At 41.8% G+C, this 16,024-nt stretch overlaps 1 protein-coding gene across 1 annotated transcript in view; it reads right to left on the reverse strand.

Annotated features, from left to right (window-relative positions):
* Window positions 1–268: 268 nt before the first annotated feature.
* The window catches only part of LOC118385370 (electrogenic sodium bicarbonate cotransporter 1-like), a 67,569-nt gene continuing 51,813 nt past the window's right edge, over window positions 269–16,024 (reverse strand). The window contains exons 15-26 of the mRNA XM_035772463.2: window positions 15,906–15,961; window positions 15,360–15,545; window positions 12,040–12,153; window positions 10,877–11,038; window positions 9,273–9,451; window positions 8,833–8,905; window positions 7,448–7,516; window positions 7,056–7,229; window positions 6,580–6,744; window positions 5,864–5,966; window positions 3,178–3,248; window positions 269–2,987 (exon numbers count right to left, since the gene is read on the reverse strand). Coding sequence (XP_035628356.1) covers window positions 3,208–3,248; window positions 5,864–5,966; window positions 6,580–6,744; window positions 7,056–7,229; window positions 7,448–7,516; window positions 8,833–8,905; window positions 9,273–9,451; window positions 10,877–11,038; window positions 12,040–12,153; window positions 15,360–15,545; window positions 15,906–15,961 — 1,322 coding nt within the window. The 3' untranslated portion in view covers window positions 269–2,987; window positions 3,178–3,207. The remainder of the gene's footprint in view (window positions 2,988–3,177; window positions 3,249–5,863; window positions 5,967–6,579; window positions 6,745–7,055; window positions 7,230–7,447; window positions 7,517–8,832; window positions 8,906–9,272; window positions 9,452–10,876; window positions 11,039–12,039; window positions 12,154–15,359; window positions 15,546–15,905; window positions 15,962–16,024) is intronic.

Below are 16,024 nucleotides of genomic sequence, written 5' to 3' on the forward strand. Positions count from 1 at the left end.
ACCCTATGGTTGACCCCTATAGATTGCTCTGGCTCATTCAACTTCAACATATTATGACGTCTATGGTAACGGAGTATATCAACCAATTACAGTGTCTGCCGGCAGTCTCTGATAAGGTGGTCAATCTAACATCAGTTATTTTGCAAAGAGACCAGGAAAATGGCAGTTCAGAAGACATTTCTTAGAAGGATTTGTAAATCCGGCCCCTGAATGTTTGGCAAGGTTATATTAGATCACATATACATTTCTTACATGGAGAGACTAACAATCATTTTCAAAGTGAGTTTATTGCTGTCAATATACGTATGTATATGTATATGCCAAATCAATCATTTTATAAAAGTAACATACTCATTCATGATAGTCTATACAGATGAAGGACATACTGATGAAGTCTTACAAGTACTGTAGGTTTAATTGATCGTAATTATAGTTTTATTGCTTGAATATTTTGTTCTACCACGTTTTACAATAAACTGCTCGACACCTGTATCTAAGTGCTTATTTAATATGAACCATGTTTGTAGATAAAAAATATTGCATCAAATGTGTCAACAATATTAAAAACATACGTTTCAATTAAATTAGCCCACTGAATCAACACATTTTACAGCAAAACATGGACTCATCCTAAAATTAGAATCCCAGAAAATGAGTATACTGTACAGACGATTAACATTTGTCCCAAGACTGATTAAGATGGGATGCTGGCATTATCTGGGATAGAAAACATGACATCAATAGTGACCCTGATTAAGAGTGTACCATCATTTCATCATGCGCTGCAGTCCTCTCACACTACAGGTACACCTACAAAACAATCTTGTTTGATTATACCTCTCAAGATTACAACAAATATAAATTTGGTATTTTATCACTATAGTATCTTTTATAATTTATAAACCCAGTAATCACTAAGACCACAAAATCAATTTTGCTCAAGTGAATAATTTAAGCCATAATTTGTACACTGTATCTAAAAAATAATACATTCTATAAAGGGCTGCAATGTATCCGTTTATCAGTAAAATGGCAGCTCTGAAATGTTGAGTAACCTCATCCCCAGGTTCAATTGCTACTCAGCGAGTCGGCTCGTGGAAAAGATTAAATAAATGGTTTTTGAATTCATATTTTCTCTTGGTATGGAACTTCGCAAAAAGCTGCAAACTATACAGCATTAGTTTTTGCAGAAATGCAACTGCAAGACACAAGAAACGTCAACATTGCATTGTCTCACAGTGATTATTCAATGATTGATCAGTTCATAATCAGTTTAATATAATAAAAAAAACACTAAATCATCACTTTGTTAAAAAAAGGTAATAATACAAATGTCACTCCACAGACAACTGTAAAAATGCTGTCATCTCATTAACGGCTTAATAGTAAATACACTTAATTATTATTTTACTTATTCTCTCAGCAATATAATATACGTCACTGTTATTGCATTTTCATTTCATTTCAATATGATACAAATAAAAATCTTTGAATGAATTAGTTACAGAGCAAAAGGAACTCAGAAAGTGATTAGATAGAGATCCTATGCTGTGCCCTTTCATAAAAAGAATTCAGTATGATGACAGATAATTTCATATTAACAATGTGTTCATCATACTGTACTTACAAATACCTGGCGCCTACATTAATCAAGTCAGAGGTAGAGCCAAAAATACAAGTATATACATGTATTTCAATCCCTACTACAGATAAGTGTGGTTGAAGTCCTCTGTCTCTTATAAAGCTGATAGAAACAACAGACATTCTTAGGAAAACAGTTCAATCAGAAAAGTTTCACACACATTGGGAAGGTAAATACTCAAATCAACATTTTGAATCAAGAGCATTTATGTTGTTTTTTTTTGCATAGATAGAGATTAAATAAATAATACAAGTGTGAAGGAATAAGATAAAAGACGGAAGAATATTAATATACATGAACAATAAAACTATAATAGGCCTATGCTGGACAGTAGGACATGAAAAAATAATGGGATTTGAAAGTTTGATCTGTTCTGGCCGGCAAAAATAGGACAGTCCAGTTTAATGTCACCATAAGATCTGTATAAGAAAGTATGTTGTACTTAATGATCTAACAGGCATGTACTTGAATGCATAAAGCATTGCATTAGTTTGTGAATGCTTTATAAATCATGAATACCTTACCCATGAATTAGCCATAAATGGATAACAATGAACTTCAAAGTTTTCCTTGGTACAGAGCATTAGGGCGATTCCAAGCCAGCGGGAGCAGGAAATATTTTCAGGCTACGCTGCCATGGAATCGGCCAATACTGTTTTCATACAGCAAATGAAGAATCACATCTCCCCTATCACAAGGGTCCCTCCTATACTTCTCACTCTCAAAACAAAGAATTCTGTCTGTTTAAAATAAAAGACAAATATGTACTTATGCAGGACATTAAAAGGAGGAGTATACAACAGTGCTACATTATAAAAAGAGGCTGCTGTAGGAGTCCCTACCAGACCTGGGTTCAAATACATGTGTAGTTGAGTATTTTCAAATACACAGCCCCAAACAAGTACTTTTATTTTTGTATTCAAATGGTTATGCAAAAAAAAACAAATAGTTGACCAAATTGTATTTGAAAGTATATTTTCATATAGCTGGATTAAATGCATGGGAGTGTATTTCAGTCCATGTATTTTTGTATTTTCAAATACATTCCAATATTCAACTGCTTGTTTTTTCAAATAAAGGTTTTCTGAATACATGTTTTGAATATTTGAAACCAGGTCTGTTCCCTATATAGTGCACTGCTTTTGAGCAGGGCCCTATGGGATTTCAGTAGTGGTGTGCAGGTAATGCTGCTGGTTCAGTTGGGTTGTTGGGACATTAGGACAGGTTGTTTTTAGACTAAAGGGACGTTTCAGAACTCGGAGCCTGTTTTTTGCAGAAGAAGCTTTTGTCCTCCTGCTCCAGTTCTATCCTAATCTGAGGCGCTGCTTTTTTTAATGGATTCAGACTGAAAGAGAAAGAAAGAGAGTGGGGGTGGAGACAGAGATAAGTATGAGAGAGTGAACAACCAGACACAGCAAACGTTCAACATTAATATGACAAGCTGTACTCTAGAATAGATTGTCACAACATGTGATATTGGTGTGTGTGTCTATGGGTATAAAATAAGGCATGCAAGCAGGCACACACATAGTTACCTTGCAACAGTAGTGGGCTTAAAGTAGCCCTCAGCATGCTGAGTGTGGGTCAAGGAAAGACGGCGGGGGTCCTATGGGAGAAGACCAATAACATAAATGTTTTAGCCACTTAAATATTCCCCCCAAATATTCTCCCAATTCAAGACGGGTATAGCAAAAGAGGAAAGTTAGAGCAAGCTTTGCAATGCCAGGATGTTTCACAGTCGAAGTAGCTGTAGCAGTCAAAAAGTGATTTTCCTGTGTACATACACTATCGGTCAAAAGTTTTAGAACACCTACTCATTCAAGGGTTGTTCTTTATTTTTACAATTTTCTACATTGTAAAATAATAGGGAAGTCCTCAAAACTATGAAATAACACATACAGAATCATGTTGTAACCCAAAAAAAGAGTTATACAAATCAAAATACCCTTTGCCTTTGACAGCTTTGCACACTCTTGGCATTCTCTCAACCAGCTTCATGAGGTAGTCACCTGGAATGCATTTCAATTAACAGGTGTGCCTTCTTAAAAGTTCATTTGTGGAATTTCATTTCTTCTTAATGCGTTTGAGCCAATCAATTGTGTTGTGACAAGATAGGGGTGGTATACAGAAGATGGTATTTTACCAAATAGGGCGAAGTCCATTTTATGGCAAGAACAGCTCAAATAAGCAAAGAAACGACAGTCCATCATTATTTTAAGACATGAAGGTCAGTCAATATGGAACATTTCTTCAAGAGCAATCGCAAAACCATCAAGCGCTATGATGAAACTGTCTCTCATGAGGACCGCCACAGGAAATGAAGTTCTGAGGAAAGAGTTCTCTCTGTTGCAGAGAATAAGTTCTTTAGATTTACCAGTCTCAGAAATTGCCGCCCAAATAAATGCTTCACAGAGTTCAAGAAACAGACATCTCAACATCAACTGTTCAGAGGAGACTGTGTGAATCAGGCCTTTGTGGTCAAATCACTGCAAAGAAACCACTATTAAAAGGACACCAACAAGAAGGAACAGACTTGTTTGGGCCAAGAAACACGAGCAATGGACATTAGACCGATGGAAATTTGTCCTTTGGCGTGGAGTTCAAATTGAAGATTTTTGGTTCCAACTGCCGTTTCTTTGTGAGACACTGTGTGGGTGAACGGATGATATCCACATGTGTATTTCCCACTGTTAAGCATGGAGGAAGTGTTATGGTGTGGGGGTGCTTTGCTGGTGACACTGTCTGTGATTTATTTAGAATTCAAGGCACACTTAAACAGCATGGCTACCACAGCATTCTGCACCGATATGCCATCCCATCTGGTTTGTGCGTAGTGGGACTATCATTTGTTTTTCAACAGGACAATGACCCAACACACCTCAAGGCTGTGTTGGTTTGGTATGAGTCGAACTGCAGACTTAAGGAAAAGCAGCCAACAAGTGCTCAGCATTTGTGGGAACTCCTTCACAACAGTTGGAAAAGCATTCCAGGTGAAGCTGGTTGAGAGAATGCCAAGACTGTGCAAGTCTGTCATCAAGGCAAAGGGTGGCTATTTGAAGATTACTACATGATTCCATGTGTGTTATTTCATAGTTTTGATGTCTTCACTATTATTCTACAATGTAGAAAATAGTACAAATAAAGAAAAACCCTTTTGACCGGTAGTGTATATTTCCACACTATGAGATTTAAATAATACTGTGAAATTGTGAAATTAAGATAACGCCCATTCAGTGTAAGAGCTGTTTGAAAAGATGGCCTGATTTGGTGGGATGAAGTTTTGGCCTTCCATGGTGACATCACCAATTATTTAGTAGACCAATAAGAAAGAGAGTTCCAAACCTCTCTGCCAATAACAGCACATTTTCAGTTTTCCACTACCCACTCAGACAGTCCTAGCAAAGATACTGCAAACTTCTTGTTTTTTTGTTTTCCTTGTTGACTTTTTTAAATTGAAAACAATCACATTAAGGTGCTTAATTGTTACCCCAAAAATAATTTAATTTTGAGATTTAAAAAAATGGCTGCATTGGCCCTTTAATTAAGCATTCGAAAGCAGCTGAAAATAAAACAAGAAAGAATTAGAAAAGTAAGGTCATCTGCATTAGTTTCTCAAAATAAAACTGGATGTCTGCAAAGTCAGAGAAAAGCATGAGATTTGATGAAGACCCAAAGATGAGGTTACTGCTTTGCGGCGAGAGAGGGAGGGAGGGAAAGAGATTGATTCTCAAATGGGCATAATTCGTTAGTGTGCTGACCAGAGGAGTACGCTCCGTTACGCGATTACCTAGTTCGGCAGAGGATGCACAAGAGTATTCTCCAGGCAGCAAGTGCGGAAGTGTTTGTAAAATCCACCACATCCACTTTGAATCAGCTGTTCTTTTCTCAAAGAAAAGCCTGCCAACATTTAAAAACCATACGCCACTTATCCTTTTTTCGATAAAATGTCTTGCACATCCAGCTAAATTTGTTTTTAGCACTTTACACATTGATGGTGGGATTTGTTGTGTTTCCATGTTTCCTCTCCTTGCCTCCACTCCCTCGATGGAAAACAGGACGCGAGGAGTCGAGCAAAACCTAATTAGATTCTCCCAGAGGAAAAGAAGGGAAGCGGGCAAGAAGGTAAGAGAGAAACAATTCCAAGGCATTCATTAGCAGCACTAAGTAGTAAGCCCAGTGCGGTTGTGGGTAAGAGACCCCACGCAATCCTGTTGTACTCACTGTCTGAGGTCTTATCCTTATTCCCCAACATGGGCTCCGTCTCCATTATATCCATGGAGATTTTAATACTGGGGATATTGTCATTGTAGGGGTACTCAGAGGGCTGGAGGGAGAGACAATAACAACGGCTATATTTTTTGGCATATTGGCAACTAATTAACTGGGTCGTATTAATTTGGGCACACAGTAGCAAAAAATCATTTTGCAATGGAAAACCAAAACGTGTGTTTCTCATTGAACAAGTTCAGGTAGTCCTTACCGGTTTCATTGAGTTTTACTTTGTTTGGTAAATAATGACTACGACACATGCATTTACTGTAATGGTGTCTAAGTGGCGCTCGTCTTAAAACAAAGTAATTCATACTGTCATTCTTGCTGTGTTATTAACAATTTTAACAATGTAGTTTCTATACAAATACCTGGTCATTTCTGTACCGTAAGTCCGTGGAAAAGACAGTGCTCAGACAGACAGACAGTATTCATTTCAGAGATAGTATTGGACAAAGGGTGAACACAGGTGACAAAATTGAGGATTGGAGAAGGTGAGGGACGACAGGTCATGAGTTAAGGGTATCAGTGTTCTACAAAAAGTAACATAATAGTGCTACATGAGTACTATTACTACTTTTATCATCATCACGAGGTAGAACCTTTGGGAAAAACACATTAAATTAAACAAACTGTTTAGTTTCCAATAAAGCCTCAAAATAACGTACAAAATCGATTTCACTGTCGATGCTTCCTTTCTTCTGCTTCTTCTTCCTCTTCTCGTCCTCCTTCTTCTTCTTGTCTTTCTCCGGGATGACATCGTCCAGGTAGCTGAGGTCGTGCTGGGAGAAGATGTAGTCCATGGCCCTTCTGACCGCCACCAGGGCCAAGATCTGGAGAGACGGACACAGACACACATCAATGGAGATAGATAATGGTTCTACTATATACTGTGTTGGTGGGTATGTGGCTGGATTCATTGTACGGTATGTGTGTTTGTGTCAGCTAGTAACGGATTCCACACTGAGTGGATGTGTCACAACCATATTTTACCCATCTGTATGTGTAGGAATGGTTTATTATTGGTTAATTGGTACATTTCATCTTGTAGGTGTACTTGTCTGACTGTTGCACACATACCTGGGAGTGTGTGTGTCTGTGCGTGCATTTGTATGTGTGTGTGTGTTGCATGCGCATGGCTCACCATGACAGGGAAGATGATGGCAGCGACAGTGGACTTAAGGACCCAGAGGAGGGCGAGACAGAGAGCCTGTATGAAGGTAAACAGGTGGATGCGACGCTGGGGAACGTGGCGCAGGTAGATCAGGTCAGGCTGGTGCTTGGCAGGCATCAGGAGAAGCTGCAGGCGATCCATGAACTGATGGACAGACAGTCGCACAGAAGTAAGGCTAGGATACATGGGCTGGGGGTGCGTCTGGCATCACAGACACTATTGTTGATGGACTAATATAACTAACAGGCACAGAGTTTCAGATTCCATTTTGACTCGGTGTTCTCTGACTGACATTTGTACAGCGTTAAGAACCAGATACATGGAAGCGACTTATGTACCAGGTTTGGGTCAGAGCCACTCACCTGGACACCATTGAGAGATGCCACGCCCATGTAGAGGAACACGCCATAGAGCACGGGCATAGGGATGAACTGGGGAGACAGAACAGGACTGGGTGAATGAGTCAACGGAAGTAGAGGCTGTTTTCCACAGAAATACAATCAAAAAACATATTCCTTCCTTTTAAAAAAAATCTAGGGCTGATATGAAAACGTCTTATCAAAAAAGAGGGTTAAAGTTAACCCTGTTTTCAATAACAACAGTGATAACTTTGGATTATATGTTGTTTCGTTCGCTCTCAAATAAATAAATGTACTTTTTACCCCCTTTTCTCCCTAATTGGTAGTTCCAGTCTTGTCCCATCGCTGCAACTCCCATACAGACTTGGGAGAGGCGAAGATCGAGAGCCATGCATCCTCCGAAACATGACCCTGCCAAGCTGCACTGCTCCTTGACACACTGCTCGCTTAACCCGGAAGCCAGCCGCACCAAAAAAACACAGTACAGCTGGTGACCGAAGTCAGCGTGCATGCCCGCCACAAGGAGTTGCTAGAGCACAATGGGACAAGCGCATCCTGGCCGGCCAAACCCTCCCCTAACCCGGAGAACGCTGGGCCAATTGTGTCCCGCCACATGGGCAGCACACGGTCGCGAACGGCTGAGACACAGCCTGGGATCGAACCCGGGTCTGTAATGACACCTTAGACTGCTGCGCCACTCGGGAGGCCCCCACGTTAACCTTTTTTGCTGTCTTCAGCTCCTACTTATTTAGATGTTGTAGAACAAAACAAAACACTAATTTATTCTGAATAGAAGGACATCAATGTGTTTAGAGTAAGACCCCCCCCCCCCTCCACACAAACACACTAAATGGCTCGGGGAGCTGAGGGATGTGAAGAGACTACAGTAGACTACACTAGAAAAGACACCATCTCAGAGATGGAGGTGTAACTACTCTAAACGGCCCACAAGGGGGAGAACCATTCCCACTCACAGCACTGTAAAGTCATTTATGATGGTCAGATTAACGAGAGAACAGGTAACCGGAGAAGTCATAGTCACTGAGCTGCAACCTGACCCTAAGCCCCGATGATGAACATGCTTATTTCACATCACCTCAACTAGGCCCCTCACTAATTGGATGACCACAATAATTCACATTATTTACAATTGGAATGAGTGATGGGATTTCCCACTAAAAGGGGAGGACAGTAAATCCAGTAAATTGAGAATAGAAAAGATAGATTTAAAACAGGTAGAACAGGCTCAGCTAGTGGCAGGATTGTGGGTTTAATTCCAGCTAAGGCCACTCATATGAAAAGTGTATGCTAAATGGCATATATTATTGTAGATTTAAAGGGAATAAATTAGATGGATTTGGGGAATGAACACGTGTATGAAGCGCTACCTTGAGGATGGGAGCCATGAAGACAGACAGTCCAGTCAGAACGAAGACAATGACACCGGTCACTCTCTGCTCCCTGCGGTAAGAAGGGACAGTTCATCCCACATCACATCATACAAACACACACTGCACAGACACCACATCAACCACAGTCAATTTTCAAACTATTCTGTCCAAACTATTGACCACTGTTCTGATGTGACAATCAAATAACTTCATCATGTTCACGTACTGCTACGAGATTGTAAAATGTATTCTATTCAAACAAAAACAAAAATGTGACTGTGTGGGAGTGGCGACAAAGTGAAACTCAAGTCCATTGTACTGTAGGCTACTTGTAAAGGAGCCAGGAGTCTTTCTGCTCTGATAGCTCTCTTCGCTTCACTGACTCTTTCTCCATTCCTCCCTTCTCACCTCCCTCCCTCCCCTCCCTGCTCACCCACCTGACACCCAGGAACTTGGGCTGCTCCCCAGGAGCCGAGCACTGGGTCTCCATCTTCAGAGAGTCGATGTGGGCGATGGAGATGACAGTGGCAGCCACGTACCAGGGCAGGCCCATGAAGGAACACACAATGAGTAGTACTGCTACCCAGAACAGGTCCAAGTGGTAGCCTGCCCCTTTCTGTGTGGAGGAGGAAAGAGAGAAGAGACGGAAATGGAGAGGTGTGTGTCAGTAACCACTAACCACAAGGAATCAAATGAGTTGCCATGGACTTAACATCCAATGCAAAGTGGAGCTGCCCCTCTGTTTTTTCCAGTTCATTATCCTTATCTTAAGATACACTACATCACCAAAAGTATGTGGATACACCTTCAAGTTAGTGGTTTCGGTTATTTCAGTCACACCCGTTGCTGACAGGTGTATAAAATTGAGCACACAGCTATGCAATCTACATAGACAAACATTGCCAGTAGAATGGCCCATAGTGAAGAGCTCAGTGAATGTTAATGTTGCACCGTCATAGGATGCCACCTTTCCTACAAGTCAGTTCATCAAATTTCTGCCCTGCTCGAGGTGCCCCGGTCAACTGTAAGTGCTGTTATTGTGAAGTGGAAACATCTAGGAACAATAAGTGCTGAAGCAAATCGTCTGTCCTCGGTTGCAACACTTACTACCGAGTTCCAAACTGCCTCTGGAAGCAACGACAGCACAAGAACTGTTTGTCGGGAGCTTCATGAAATGGGTTTCCATGGCCGAGCAGCCTAAGATCAAGCCTAAGATCACCATGCGCAATGCCAAGTGTCGGCTGGAGTGGTGTAAAGCTTGCTGCCATTGGACTCTGGAGCAGTGGAAAAACGTTCTCTGGAGTGATGAATCCCGCTTCACCATCTGGCAGTCCGATGGATGAATCTGGGTTTGGCAGATGCCAGGAGAACACTACCTGCCCGAATGCATAGTGCCAACTGTAAAGTTTGGTACAAGAGGAATAATTGTCTGGGACTGTTTTTCACAGTTCGGACTAGGCCTCTTAGTTCCAGTGAAGGGATATCTTAACGCAACAGCATACAATATCATTCAAGATAATTCTGTGCTTCCAACTTTGTGGCAACAGTTTGGGGAAGGCCCTTTGCTGTTTCAGCATGACAATTCCCCGTCACAAAGCAAGGTCCATACAGAAATGTTTTGTCAAGATCGGTGTGGAAGAACTTGACTTGCCTGCACAGACCCTGACCTCAAACCCATCGAACACCTTTGGGAGGAATTGGAACGCCGACTGCGAGCCAGGCCTAATCGTTCAACATCAGTGCCCGACCTCGCTAATTATCTTGTGGTTGAATGGTAGCAAGTCCCCAACGTCTAGTGGAAAGCCTTCCCAGAGGAGTGGAATCTGTTTTAGCAGCAAAGAGGGGACCAAATCCATATTAATGATAATGATTATGGAATGAGATGTTCGACGAGCAGGTGTCCACATACATGTGGTGTATTTGTGATAAGTCATTATCTTATCTATTCTCTTTACCCCTCTGACCGAGTGCCCCTTCATCCCTCCACTTCTACCCCTCCACCCCTCTCTCCCTTGCGCCCTCCATCCCCTCCGCTCCTCACCTTGAGTTTGTGCTCCTTTCTGTTGACGATGACAGCGGTGATCTGCTGGTCCATGAACACCAGGATGGTGACCAGGAGAGCAGGGAGGGCTGCAGCCAGATACACCCACCACGGGTTCCCTCCAAACGGGGGCACGAACCAGCCACGGTTGGGGCTGGTGGGCTGGGGACCAGGAGCAGAGAGACACAGCCAGTCAGATAAATATTGTAGGCCAGGGTTGATTTAAAAAGACACAGGACAACAGACTCTCTCACACTTCATCCTTACCAAGCTAACATGGTCATGGTTTCAGGGTGTTCTTAGAAATGTCATTTTGTTGTTAGGAGTGTGTCATGACTCAATGTAAAATGTGATATGGTTGCCCTGACATTATATGAAACATTTCTTCTCATGGAAACAAAATGTCCTTATTCTGCTGTACTTTGAGTTAGAGTCTAAAAGTCCTGGAGAGGTACATCATTACACGACAAAGAAAACGCTCTGAAATTAGTCTGCAGCCGCACAAAGCTGTGTCTGTACCTGCAACTATAAGGACCTCAGTGTTCTCCCCATGTCCTATAATCACCTTGTATTTCATGCACGCACCCTCCCCACACCCCCTTTTACCCTTCATCACATTTCCCCTCTTCCTCCACATCACCCTTGCCCCATTCAAACTCACCCCTCCCCAACCCCCACGCTCGATACTTCACCCTTCCTCACCCCCACCATTTGGCCCCAGTGAGGTAAGGTAAACTGAGGTAAGCTAATAATCTTAGTGACTGGCTCTGTATCAGAGTTTCAGGTTCTATCTGCTCTCCCTCCTTGGCAGTAGTACACAACCAGGTAATGATTATACAAGACTTTAAGACAAGGATTACAAAGACTATGTCTGCCAAAGAAAATGCAGCATTGTTCAGGCGGAGATCTGATTGATACACCTGTCCCTGATAGAGTAACTCTAGAAAATGATATTGTTTCAATATATAAATCAAAATCTAGACCAGAGTACTACATACACCTTTGCTTATACTTGAATATAAAGCATCATCACTAAAATGAATGCAGGTGTAAACCTGCGCACTATACAAAACAAGAACAGGGGATATAGTGGACCATCTACAAAGCCCATGTTTCTGCACAAGGACTCTCTCAACACCACAGACATCCGCCCTGGTACTAACCTTGAATTCAGTTGGCACGATGAGCTTGGGTGTGTCCACTCCGACCAAGGCATCCACACCACAGAAGATGACAATAGCCAGGATGATGGCAAAATCACTGATCAGTTTCCTCACCTGCGGGTACAATAGGGAGGCACAAGAGTTTTGCAAGGCTTTTGGCTGAGACAATACAGTAAGACCTCCCATTTTTCGTCACACAAAAATATGTTCACGAGGGTGGAGCAGAATTTTTCCAACTAAGCCATTATGACCAATGTAGTTTCACTGAGTGCAGTTATTTAGCCAAAGCTTTATTGGGGGGGATGGTTACAATAAGGCTAACCAAAATATTCAAATTATCTCAGATTTCACATTCATCTTACTGTAGATATTGTATATTTAGATTGCTGTTACTGTATTGCTCCATATACTTGAGCCATGTTTCCAAACATTTAAACCCCTTACTGTAAATAGGCTACTGAACTCATGTTGTGAACAGTATGTAATGCAGGTGCCCCACCCTCCCTTCTCTCCCTCCAGTCCCTCCCTCCTTCCCAGAGTGCGATAAATTAGTGGAAATGTTAACGTCTACAGCAGTGCTTGACTTGGTCTATAATAAGTGCCGTTACTCACTTTGGGTGCCGGTTCTGTTTATATTTAGGTGCAGGAACTGCACAAAACTTTGGAGCTAATATTTTATGAGGTGCAGGAACTCAAGCAGTAGGAAATGAGTGGTGCAGTGGGTGGCAGGGTAGCCTAGTGGTTAGAGCATTGGACTAGTAACCGGAAGGTACAAATCTGTCGTTCTGCCCCTGAACAGGCAGTTAACCCACTGTTCCTAGGCAGTCATTGAAAATAAGAATTTGTTCTTCACTGACTTGCATAGTAAAATAAATAAAAACTCAGTACTGCTGAGCTCCTGCTCAAGTCAAGCACTGATCTACAGTCCTACCTAGGGTTCGAGCCAGCAATGCAGGACAATGAGACAGATAAAACAGTTGACAGAGAGAGTAATGAGGAGCAGGGTAAAGTGAGCCTACCTCTGGGCCTAATTTATTTTTTAAAGTGCTGATCTAGGATCAGCCCCCTCCCCCTGCTCTTAATCCTTATGAGCTGCCTATATAAACACTCCAACTAAGGCCCCAGAGTTTAGAGAGGACTCTTGGCTGGCTTAACACACACTACTAATGTAATGACTGTGTGTGAATGAGGACAAGAGGATGGGGCCCTCCTCCACTGGGAAATACAGAGATGAGTACTGCCCATACTGTATACCAGGCAGCTCATCCACTGGTGTTTTGTTTATATATAAGGATACAGATACACTGAAGAGTAAGCGTAGTGTTAGTGTATGCCCACACTAACACACTGACTTACACTTTAGTACATCCCATTCCTTACAGCACAGCACCTTGCACAGTGTCAGTGGTCGACATTTGACCTTCCTGCTAAGACTCTCATTGACATCTGAGCCTATAGACTAACCTGAGAATGTCACAGCAAGGATGGGGGAGCAAGGGGGTTTATAGTGATTTGCTGTACATCATGACAAGAGTGTGTGAAAGGAGCTGGAGCGGAGCGGGCCCAATTTGACTGGAGCGAGGAGCGAGATTCCCAAAGGCTGGAGCGTCTGCCTTCTTGCCCACCCCAATTTTGCTCCAGTAGAGCTCACTTGAGCTCAGGGCATGCCTGGCCCAGCATCCATTTGTAGTCTACTTGTGTGCTGCTATAGCCCCTTGCTTTAGTCTTTGAGTTTGATAAATATTTTCATAAAGAAACTGATCAAACACAGGTGGAAAATCAGGGTGACTTACAAAGATGAGGATCAAGAGCAAGAAAGGGAGTACAGTGATTTAGTGTCCACAACTTAAGAACTATTGTGTAATCTGAAAAAAAAAACATATCCCAAAAGCATGGTGGTGTACTTACTACGTGCACATGCTAAAAGAAAGGAACCAGGTGGGTAGCTAACTAAGTGTGTCGTTGTAGCAAAGTATTTCTAAACTAAAAATCAGATCTCTTAAAAAGTTATCTATACAATAATATTTGGCTCAATATGCCTGGCATATTCCCACTTTCAAGAAGCTTTCCGTTTTGATTGGGTTATTTTGCCTAAAAACCTTTGGGCCTACCTATAGAAAAATGTTTTAAAAAACAACTCTGCATCTCTGCAAGTGCGGATAGGATATTCTCTGCTGCTGGCCTGCTCTCCAGGCACCATCGCATGAGCCTGAAGCCACAGACTCTAGCCAAACTCGTGTTTCTAAAAATGAATTCAAAGGCACTGTAGATTGAGCCTAAAAAGGAATTTTTCATTGAATTTGTATTTAAATCTCAGTAAGTCACAGCCATTTTGCGCAATTTATAGATTTATAGACAACAAATTTTTGTTTAAATGCCGAGGCTTTATGTCCCTACCAGCCTAGTGTCGCACTCGCAAATGCTTCACAATGTATTTCTTTGTAGGCCATAGCCTTGAAATAATAGAAATAATATAGCCTAAATAATGCAATCTCATTCCTTATTGGGCTCCATGTCTGGCTCCTGACCTATTTCGAGTGTTTATATGTTGTTTAATAATGTAACCTATTTGAAATGATGAGCACTTCTTACATTCACCTTTTCATGTTGATTAAAAAATATGGTTTGGTTTCAATATTTCAAAACCAAAACGGTAGATTCAGGTAGTTTACAAAAATTGATGGGTGTTGATTAACTTGTGATTTTAAAGAATGGAGCGAATTCGGCGCAGCCTTTATTTCTTGTGAGAGCGGAGCGGTTTATAGGCAGAGAGGTTCGAACAGATGTGGAGCACTGGAGTGGTGCGCCTGCACGGCTCCATGAGTGATGAGCAGGATTTCCGACTGCTCACATACTCTGATCATGACACATCGTTATGTACTCGAAACTGGAAGAACAGAAGCTCAGTGGATGCTAACTGGGTCAAAAGGGTCAGGGCTGTCGGGGGTTTGATTTGTTCATCTGACGACACCGAAGATTTCACCACTGAACCCAGACATGGATCATGGAAATTTGCCAAGAATTACATAGAAGGTAATGAAATCCTAGGAAAGTCATACAGTAGGTATATAGGCCTAACTATCATGACTGCTGTAGAATCAATTATATCTGTAAATATATAGAAAGTAACCTGATTGTATTGCCACTACCTGTCCACACCTCGTCCCTGTAATATACAATGTTTTGACGTTTCAATTACATTCGCCCCTTTCCCTTTCTTAAAAATCAACCAAACTGATCCTGAAACATGATTGGCCGACTGGGCTGTCACAACTTTGATCCTGAAATGTGATTGGCGGTCAGGGATGTCAGTCACTCACAGTGGTGGGGAAGAAGCGGCTGAACTTGAACTTCTTGAGACACATGGAGCAAGTGTAGGTCCCCAGGAAAAGTATGAATGACATCAGAGTGACGTCGGGGACGAAGCCGCAGGCTGGACCAATCAGCTCACCACCATACTTCACACACTGTTCCTTATCGAGAGACGCCCACGTGGCATTTACCGGCTACGGGAGAAAAACAGACACACACACAGACAAAACCATTACATCATGAGTCATGACTAAAGGATTAACTGAATACGTACGTACATGCATAATCTACTAAATCCCAGGAAAAACATTTCACGACATAAGTGAAAGAAAGACCTTTACTGTTGATTTAATTGAAATCAGTTAATGACAGCATTGTCCATCAACAATTCACTGCATTGTTGATGGATAACACTGTCATAACCTAATTAACCCACACCAGCTCAGACACATTCCTGTCTGAGACACACTCAGGAATATAGACTTCCTTCAGACCTCCGTGACTGAAGATGATATGGCTGTCAGAGAAGAAACACTCAAGTGGCTGCTGCTTACCAGATCAGTATCATTTATCCAGGAAGAGACATCGCTATAGATACCAGTCATATTTCCTGGATGGAAACAAACCACAACAAAAACAACGACAGTGAGGTCTCCACAAAACCACTTTACGA

Source organism: Oncorhynchus keta, chromosome 6 (assembly GCF_023373465.1).
Source record: "Oncorhynchus keta strain PuntledgeMale-10-30-2019 chromosome 6, Oket_V2, whole genome shotgun sequence".
NCBI lineage: Eukaryota > Metazoa > Chordata > Actinopteri > Salmoniformes > Salmonidae > Oncorhynchus > Oncorhynchus keta.